Source organism: Sminthopsis crassicaudata, chromosome 1 (assembly GCF_048593235.1).
Source record: "Sminthopsis crassicaudata isolate SCR6 chromosome 1, ASM4859323v1, whole genome shotgun sequence".
NCBI classification, from domain to species: Eukaryota; Metazoa; Chordata; class Mammalia; order Dasyuromorphia; family Dasyuridae; genus Sminthopsis; species Sminthopsis crassicaudata.
The window spans coordinates 350234075-350244426 of record NC_133617.1 but is presented as its reverse complement, the minus strand read 5'-3'; the positions used below and the strand labels follow the sequence as shown (position 1 = coordinate 350244426).

The window sequence follows — 10352 nt, the reverse complement described above, 5'->3', positions numbered from 1 at the left end:
AAGTGCAACTAGGGCAAAATAGGTAACCAAAATGCTCTAGAAAAATGTGAGGTCCAGAACTGAAGTGAAAGATACTTGAGTCATCTAATTTCCTAATTTTAACAATAATGAAGGCCCAGAGTTTTTATGTAACTTGACTAAAAGGTCACTCAGGTTCTAAGAACTAGAAGAGGAGGAACAGTATTTGAACCCAGAGCCTCTGATTCTAAAAGTTAATACTTCACACTTCCACCTGCGAGGATCCAGGTAGGAGGCATTTAAGCTAGCAATTTGGTCTGGCTGGGTAGATGAAATAACAGCTAATACACATATATATTTATCATAAAATGCTTTAAGGTTTACAAAGCTCTTTATAAATATTATCTCTATCCTCAATGATCTTGGGAGATAGGTATAGGTAAATAATGTAAAAATATGAAAGTCTGGAAAAAGGTTGTGACTAGGTTATAAAGGGCCTTAGACGGCAGGCTAAATAGTTTGTAGTTTATTTAACAGGCAATATATGGAACCACTAGCTTTTCAGCAGGGGGGTGAGTGACAGGGTAATACTTAAGACAATCTTTTATCTGCTACTTTTATCACCCTGAAGCAATGGAATGGAACTTCAGTTGATGAGCAGTAAAGGACTCTAATTTACCTCACTTATGTGCAAAGGTTGTCATGGACTGTGGCCCCTGGGTGCAAGCCTGGGAGTTATATTGTCACTGACAAGACTAAGCAGGTCAACACTTTTTTGTTTTTTGTAGGAAGTAAGTCACTACAGACAGGTCAAGTTCCCCATTTTTTAGTTTAATAATTCTGAGATCCAGGCTTTAAGTGCTTTATGTGGGGATGTTCAGAATGAGGCAGCTAGGTAGATAGAACCTTGGACCTTTGGATGCTTCTTAGCTGTGTAACTGGGCAAGTCACTCATCTTGTGCTTGCCCCAGATTCCTCGCCTATAAAATGGGGATAAAAACACCAACCTCTTGGGATAGTTATGAGGATCAACCTCTGATTACTATATAAATTTTAGTTATAACCACAGGGTAGTCAGAATGTACCAAATGATATTTTGCCAATTTTTTGAAGGATTCAGAAGAAATAAAGATGTGTGTCTTCACTACCTGCTTTTGTTCCTAGCCCAATATTATTGTTGAAGGAAAGAGCAGAAAAAATAGAACGTATGCAGAGGAGGAGGATTTGACATTACTATTCTTTCCCTCAAGTCCATCTTTCATTCTAGGGAAAAGAAAGTTCCCTCCTCTTGTCCAACTATTTTTAAAAAAGGTCTTTTTTGACCAAAAAATTTTTTTTTTCAAAATTCAGGGAAAGTATCAAAGGGACAAAAAAAAAAAGCTGCTCTCTTCATCCTCCTCAACATCAGCATGACAGGTTCCTAATTAAGAATCTGATCCAGTGCCACTGAGATGTTTACTGAGGATCTGGATCACTTTTCCCATTGAAATCACTTATTATTTATTCAGTCCTTTGTGTATGAGTTGTCTCGCTTCAGCAGAATGTAAGCTCCCTGAGACAAGAGACAACTATGTAATCTTTATATATTGTAATGATTAGCACAAGTACACTTATTGAATACTCATTGAATTAAGCAGAACCAAGTTATCTGAAATTGGGAATTGAACCAAATGATTTCTAAGGCCTTTTCCACTTGGAAAATTTTACGATTTTTTGCTTAGAAATTCTCACATTTTTAGGACAAAGATGTCAATAACAAAAAAAATAACCGTTGAAAATGCTCAGTATTCCTAGGACAAAACACTTTTTTCCAAACTCCATGTGTAATTTTTGGCATATCTTTTATTAATTGCTGTATTTACAATATTCTGTAAATATTAACAGTCATCCAGTAAACATATCAAGAATAAAAAAGTCTTGTCACATAAATGCTGAAACTTAACACTTCATTAAAAAATGCAGGAAAATGTACGCTCTTCCAGCATAGTGTCTGTCACTCCTTTCCTATGCATACAGGTTAATAAGACAATAGGATGTGAGTTCCCTTAACTTCAAGTATATCAGCATTTATTAGCAGAGGGGAAGCGACAATGCCACCCACCCACAAAACAGGTTTCAAGTTATTCCCTTTAGGTTTCCAAATCAAATGCCTTGTGAGGACAGGGGAAGGCGTGCATAGAAGGCTTAGAAACTTCATTTTTCAGATTCAGAATAACACGGGATGGTTTGAAATAGAGAACGTGGGAATAAAAATTCTGAAATTGTGTCGTACGTACCACTTCTTGAAGACCTTTGCTTCTCTTGAGGAAAGGAACAGAACGGTACAACACTACTGACTAGAGACAGCTTTTAGGACAGAAATCATGATGCTCAGAAACTGATCAAACATACCTTTATAAACCTGGCTGTAGAACACACCATTAATATCTTCACTATCCAAGATTCATCTATTACACTATATACAAAAACTGCTGTATGTGGTGTGTTGACATGATATCATGGAGACAATTTCCCCATCCCCCGTGGCAGTATAATACAGCTGCTTTCCTCATTCCAAAGAGGATAAAGTGGAAGTCTTTGTCCCTTGACAAAAACTTTATAAAAGCAGTACATGCAATTATTTAAAAAAGCAAAACACACACCCCTCAAAAATCCATATCCATCAGATTAATTATTAGTAGAGGTTGCGGGTTCTGGAGACTGAAGGAATTCATAAGGGTCGTGAACCATGTCTTGCTGTTCTCCAACACTAAGATGAGAAGGGCTTCCTGTAAACATGGGGAAAAAAATACCAGTGAAAAGATCACACATTTTCAAGGTTTGTCATCAAAATTCTGGGGGATATGTAGTAGACACAGAATGCGACATAAAATCATTTTACTACTCTAAATTAATGGCTGCAAAAATGCACTGGAAATTAATTTGAGAAAACTGTCATTTTTCAGTTTGCAAAAGTCATCATTCCCAGCTTTTAGATTACAGATATAACATAAGGCACTCTTTTCTAGTGGTGGTACAGCACCCTGAAAGTACATGAGGAACCAGGTGGAAGGAAAGTGATGGACCTCAAGTAGAACAAAGCCTTAAAAAATTCAAGGGAGAAGATACAGATAGTGAAGGAGATTTGAAGCTTGTAGGCCATGCCCAGAAAGGGCAAAAGACTCAGGTCTTGCTATGTGCCTTCCTTTTCTCTCTTGCCCACACCTATTTTATCCCTACCCTCTGGAAGTAGGTGTTGCTACATTTTGATAAGAGACTCAAAAGACATTTGTATCTGTAATACTGAATGAAGGACAAAAGTGTAGTGACTAATGCCACCACTGTGCATGGAATGCCACTACATGCCTCACAGGATGGAAAACAAAAATCTGAAGCTGTGAATGGAGAGGACTTAAGTTTTTTAAAGGTTCCTTCTTATTGTAGATCCTAGCCATAGATAAAATTAAGGGGAAGTCTTTCTCCAGCTAGGCAACAAGAAAAGTAATGTTTATATATCAGAATCATTTAGAGTGACATTATTGCTTCATTCACAAAATAAACATGTTTATCAGATGATACAACAACACAATGCACTACACTAGGCACTTAGGGAAATAGCAAAAAACAATGTAGCAGGTAAAAAAAAAAAAAAAAAAGTTGATCATTAACCTCATATGGTTTTTCTCTGGCCATTAGATGAAAACAAAACAACAGCAAGTACTAATGCTTATAGTCATTTATGCACATATCTTACTTGATTCTCACAAGAACTTTGTGAGGAATTTATTAAAAATGTTATTACTCATTATACAAAAGAGTAGTTCACATTTTGGAGAAGCTAGCTAAGTTGTTTGTGGGCACTTACCTAGTGGACTCTACAGTGTCCTATTTAAATTTTCTATTGTTATAAATAGCATTAGCATTGACTGTTAGTTTGATCAAGTGAAAATCTTTGACTCTAATTAAATGGCACTATTAATAAGGGTATCTTATTTCTGTTCCAGCAGCATGACTACTCAAACAAAAGAAGGATTCCAGGTCCCTGATAGTGAAAGCTTCAGCTGATCAAAAGATGGAACAAAACCTCTCTTAGACCAACTTACCCAGATGATGCTGATCTCTTTCTGAAGTGTTAGAAAGAGAACTGAGATTGGAAGATGGCCTGGAGCCTACTCGATCTGTCTGGGCTTCATGAAGATCTTGCAAGAGCTTAGTTGTTTCATCTAAGTTTAAGTGGTTATCATCATGGTCAAGCTCCTTCTTCACTTTCCCTGAAAACCAAACACCACATTGTTACAGTTCTGATGGATTATAACCCTATGAGGTTTTTTGTACTTCTACTTATTCAGTTCAAATGGCATCATGATGCAGAACCAAGTAACAATAATGGTAGAATGAAAGTGGGCACTGAATTAAAAATATAACAAGAAGGAAAAATTGCAAGTTGTCAGAAGTGTGTTGGAGGCAGAGGGGAAGCAAGGAGTAAGAGGCATTTTAGTTATAAACATGTTTCAAGTCAAGCAAAATACCCGAGAACAGAATTTATAATCATTTACTGAAAACATAGTCCATAGTCTTGGAAGCAAAAGAATAATGCTGCAAACTGTCCTGTTTTATGTATCATGATAATTACTAAGCATTAATATTCTCATTCAAAAGGAAGAGAAAAATCAGTTACTTCCTTAAAGTTCATGTCCTTTAGGCATTGCACATTACATTTTACCTCAATAATGAGCCACACTCAACTCTGCCAATACTCAGTATATCCCCCTTACTCAAAAGGCATTAAAAAACAAATTACGTCTTCCTAATCTATTTTATTAAGAACTACAGGGAGTGGGTCTCAATAAAAGAAGATATGGATCTCCAAAACTTCTAAAGATAGAAGATTGCCAGGATAGCAATGGAAAGGCAGGGAGGTTTTGCCTAAATTCTCTTCCAAATGACATTAATACAACAAAAACAACAAAAGGATGTGGAAAAAAAAATTTTAAGGCCAAGAAAATTCTATTAGAAGGCTTCCCAAAAATTCCTAGAAGAGTTCAAAAAGAACTTTAATCAAATAAGAGAACTGGAGGAAAAATTGAGAAAAGAAAGAAGAAATGATGCAAGAAAATCATGGAAAAAATAGTAAACTGCTTGGTAAAATAGGTACAAAAATGTAGAAGAGTTTAAAATACATATAGAGAATAAAAAATATTTGGGAGTGGACTTGCCAAGACAAATCCAGGAACTATATGCACATTATTACAAAACATTTTTCACACAAATAAAGTCAGATCTAAATGAATGGAAAAACATAAATTGTTCAGGAGTGGACAATGTAATAAAAATAACAATTCTACTCAAACTAATTTACTTATAAATACCATATCAAAATTCCAAAGAATCATTTTGTAGAGCTAGAAAAAATAACAAATTTCATCCAGAAGAATAAAAGGTAAAGAATACCATAAGAATCAATGAAAAAGAAATGCAAAGGAAGATGGCTTTGAACAATCTAGTACTGGCTAAGAAGAGTAGTGAAGAGTATCACACATTAAATTCACAATTCACAGTGCTAAATGACCATATGAAATAGCACTTGATAAATCCAAAGACTGCGGCTTTTGGGACAACTTGCTATCTGGCAAAAACTGCAGGGAAAACTAGATATAGACCAAGATTTCACATTTTATATCAAGAAAAGTCAAAATGGACACATGCTTTAGCCATAAAGGGTGATACCATTATCAAATTGGGGGCACATGAAATAATTAAACTGTCATAGCTTTGGATAAGGAAATAATGTATGACCAAACAAGAGACAGAGAGGATTTTGAGATATATAAAATGGGTGATTTTGATTATAATAAATTAAAAAGTTTTCCACAAACACCACCAATGCAGTCAAGATTAGAAGGGAAGCAGGAAACTGGGGAAACATTTTACAGCTAGTGTCTCTGATAAAGGCCTCATTTCTGAAATATATCAAATGGTTTGCTTTCTAAATGAAGAAAAAAGGAGAAAATTTGGAACTTAAAAAAAAAAAAAGGAATGTTAAAAATTGTTTTTACATGTAATTGGGAATAATTATTTAAAAATATATTTCTTTCCAATTAGACTAGATTCTTGTTCTTTTTTAAAGTTAGACATTTGTGTTGTTTTTATAATTAGCACCATCTTCTCTATACTTTACCTTTCCCCATATTAAGAAGCTGACTAAGTCTGATGCCTTTTTTCTTCAGTCTACTACTTTTAGTTAATTCTAATTGTTAGGAAAGTTTTTGTCTTGCAATAAGCTTAAATTTGCTTGCTACTTCATGACTTCTACTAATTTTTTTCTGGTTCTTAAATTCTTCAGGTTCAAGCAGAGCAATGAACCAGATTTTTCTTTCACATGATAATCCTTCAAATACTTGAAGATATACCTTGTCTCCTTTTCTCTAGGCTAAGTATCTTTAGTTTCTTCACTATGGCATAATCTCAAGGCCTTTTACACCCCTGGTCAGTCTGTTCTGAATATACCCAGAACTAAATCTAATACTCCAATTGCAGTCTAGTCTATTTGCTCTTACCACTTACTGGGCAGTAAGGTGTAGTGGGTAAAACACTAGAGGTTAAGTTCAGGAAGATATGGATTTGGAATCTACTTTTGACACTTAGCTTATCTCCGTCTTTAAAATGGGAATAATAATACCATGCACAGGATTGTTGTGAGGCTCAAAAAGAGATATGTATATGAAGTACTTGTAGATGCAAGCTACTATTACTGTTACCAACATTACGAAAATCTCCAAAATCTAAGAGTCTTTTCTCAGAGTGCATACTCTCTAACCTTCTGGAGCTTTTGACAAACTTTTCTCTTTCTTCCTGCAGGGCATTTTCCTATTCTTGGTCACTCTCTTCCTACCCATTGGTTATAGGCATTTCCCAAAAATCTCTTCTCTTTATGCTATGTGATCTTATCAATTGCAGCACTAATTTCTCTCTTGAATTCTAGTTTCTCATAAATAAACACCAACTATTAAACAACATTACTTCGGTGTATATAAGTAGCCCAAATTCAACATGACCAAGCCAACATTCATATTTTTTCCCAAATCTTTTGTCACCTAATGTGATAGGATCAATATCTTCCTACTACATATCTCACTCATTTCCCCCTCTAATAGACTGAATGGGAATTATCACCAAGACTTTATTGGTGGCTTTCTGGTAGTTCCAGGTTAAATATTTTCCTACTTGCTTAAAGGCCTGATTATATGGGATCTTACTCTTTAGACTTAAGAAATTTAAGAGTCAGTAAGTTATAGTACACCCTTTTCCTGCTGAGCAGAATAGTTTCTGAATTCAGATAAGTTAAGTGCTACATGCTTACTGAGTAACCTTTCTATGCTTTTGGTTCAGAAATCTTCCTCTTGATTACAGAGTAATTCACTGCCTCATGTCATCCTATATCAGATCTCACCTACCAGTCTGAGTAAAGCCCAGAAGGATAAATTGTAGAGAGCAGGAACTCTGAAAAAGTGTACTTGAATCTAGGTCAGCAAGGTACTTATAGTTAAGCATATACTCAGTACTTAGTATGGTGACAAGTTTCTATTACTAACATAGATATGACTACAATCACTTCCATACTCAAAGATCTGTAATGATTTCTTATTGTCTCTGGGATAAAATTCAAAATTTTTCTTTTGGCATTTAAGAGCCTTCACAACCCAGTTCTCATCCACCTTTTCTCCCTTATTTCATACATTCACTGTTGTGCTCTTTCCATTCTAATAAAATTGTTTTCTTCAAAATGACAGTTCATTTCCTATCTCCATGACTTTGCCTATGCTGGGTCACTCTATCTGGAATGCCTTTTGTCTGTTTCTTACCCTATTTTTTTTCAAAGCACAGTTGATTTTTATTTCTATAAAGGTCTTTTTTTGATCACCTCAGGTTATTTTTGAAAATACTTTATTTCATATTTACTTATCTCTATCATGGTAAATTAATTCAGCAGAATAGAAGTTCCCTAAAAAGGTTTTAGTTTTTTGTCTGGTAACCCTGACACTCTATATAAGCCCTAAAATTTGTTGAATTTAATTGAATTAGAGTAAGAGAGACTCTCCTTTCTCCAAAGTAATTAATAATCTTTTAACTGCTATAACTGCTGATATTTTCTCAATCTTCATCTTTTGAACTCTCTTCACCTACCCAGGGGGTAAATGTAAATCCTTGGATATTTCCTGGTTCTAAAAAAATTCTCTTTAAAGTTTTTCCTCCTGTTTCTATGACTATTCCTTCTTAATCTCTTTTGCTGGTTCCCCATTTATATCCTGCCTACAATTATAGGTATTCTCTCCCTAGATTCTGTCTTAGGCCCGCCATCTCTCTAATCAATTTCCATGGATTTAATTATCACCTTTAGAGAGAAGACACATAAATCTAAATGCCTATCTTCAGGGTTTTCCCTGAAATATGGTCTTGCAGTACCAATTGCCTACTGAACATTTCAAACCCAGATATTCAAACTAAGTTTACACTCTCACTTTACAGATGCTGAAGCTGAGGCCCAGGAAATTAAAGTAGCTTGTTCAACACATTAGTATACCCACAAAAGAAATAGGTCCTAGGCCAACTCCCATTAGATCATCATTTGGGTCCTGATTAACTCAGATTGAATGTAAATAGCAGTCATTTCTGCTTTGGTCAGAAAGCCAGACAATCTTCCTCTCCCAGATTCATTAATTTATTTATCTAGATCTGAAAGATGAGATTCTCAGCCTCATCTGCTACCCAGCCTTAATCACTGAATGGGTGGGGCCTCCATAAAACCTTAGCTTAAAAAGGCCATAGTCTCCCATTTCAGCTAGAGATAGATATTTTGATCTGTATCTTACCACTGGACCCAGATGGCTCTGGAGGAAAAAGGGAGGCAGGTGACCTTGCAAAGCCCTCCCTCACTTAAATCTAATTAACTTGCATGGCATGGCATCACCTCTATGAATTCAGTCTTCTTCAAAAAATGAAAGACAAACAACATTTTACTACAAATCTTTAAAGAAATGTGATAGTTCTTTCATATCCTTATAGATTTTGTTATTTTTCCAATTCATGAATTCAATGATCATTTCTATGTTGATCTTTTAATCTACTTATCTAGCCCCATAAAGTCCACTCCATTGCCAATTAAATATCTCAAACTGAATATTCCATAGACATTGTAAACTCAACACTTTGCAAACAACTCATTATCTTCTCCCACAAGCTCTCCCTCTTCTTAACTCCTATTACTACTCACAATGCCACAATTCTCTCAACCACCCAGACTTGCAACCCAGGTGGAGTTAAGACAGTGAGTTATATTGCTATGACAACTAATTACTACTTGCAGTAGGGAGAAATGGATTTGGGGGTTCATGGATTGGAGTATGGGGCAGCAGCAAATCCTCATGCTACTAAAAATAGTCCCCAAACTGCCAATGTTGATGACTTTGCTTCCTAATTTTTTTAATTGTACACAGGAGTTTAAGAAACTAGCTCCTGGAGAAACTCTTTTAAGAGAAGCAATACAGAAAATTTTAAAGAGCTTAGCTATTTAAAACTTACCCAATGAACTGAGCATGGAAATATCAAGCGAGACATCAGAATATGACTTCATTGACATAAAGTCCAAAACAGAGCTGTTATTTTCTCCAACTGAATCACCAATCTGCTTGAAAACACAATAAGAAGCAAAAATTATGAAGAAGCATAAGACACAAACATAAGGCCAAAAAAATGCACAGTAATGGAAGAAAATATGATGATATAGATGCAGCTCCAATGAACTTTAACTTGATAAATGACTCCTGACATTCAAATGCATGTTCTTAGAGGGGATGTCTTAGAATGCTTTCAGAAGCTTTCTTAGTGCAAACTTTTATCTGTTATTTTTATCACACTTCATTCGAAAGCAGCAACCAAAATTTAGAATTTCCTTATTAATGTTCCAAGTTTTCATTATCTAAGGATTTTTCAAAGGCTAATAAATAACCCACGATGTTACTTTATATTTATTCCAAGTTCTAGTATGCCCAAGCTAATAAGTTAAATCTGTGTAGATTGATTTTCTTATTCTTCTCTTACCCCAAGATTGAACATCAATATGGAGGAAGTTATGGAAATTTGGGGGAACCTATAGAATTGGTTTTCCTGCTTCCATTCTCTCTCAATTCCTCCTTCACAAAGTTGCCAAAATAATCTTCTTAAGGAACAAACCTGATTGCTATTCAAAATACCTATAATAGCTACCTACAGGATAAATACAAACTCTTTCTTCTGGAACTCAAACCTTCCACAAACTTGACTCAACTTATCCTTCCAGATTTATTTCAAATAACTCCTGTATATTATGTTCTAATCAACTAAATCCCAAATTCAACATGCCAACTCCAACATCTACA

At 35.1% G+C, this 10352-nt stretch overlaps 1 protein-coding gene across 14 annotated transcripts in view; it reads right to left on the bottom strand.

Annotated features, from left to right (window-relative positions):
* Nucleotides 1-1782: 1782 nt before the first annotated feature.
* BRD9 (bromodomain containing 9) overlaps nucleotides 1783-10352 on the bottom strand; it is a 47485-nt gene continuing 38915 nt past the window's right edge. For 8 of the 14 annotated variants that reach the window (XM_074279182.1, XM_074279186.1, XM_074279184.1 and 5 more), the window contains 3 exons: nucleotides 9517-9619; nucleotides 4041-4208; nucleotides 1783-2726 (listed from right to left, as the gene is read on the bottom strand). In XM_074279182.1, coding sequence (XP_074135283.1) covers nucleotides 2626-2726; nucleotides 4041-4208; nucleotides 9517-9619 — 372 coding nt within the window. In that variant the 3' untranslated portion in view covers nucleotides 1783-2625. Of the gene's footprint in view, nucleotides 2727-4040; nucleotides 4209-9516; nucleotides 9623-10352 lie in introns of all 14 variants that reach the window. The other 6 variants (XM_074279181.1, XM_074279188.1, XM_074279179.1 and 3 more) reach the window with 1 other exon arrangement.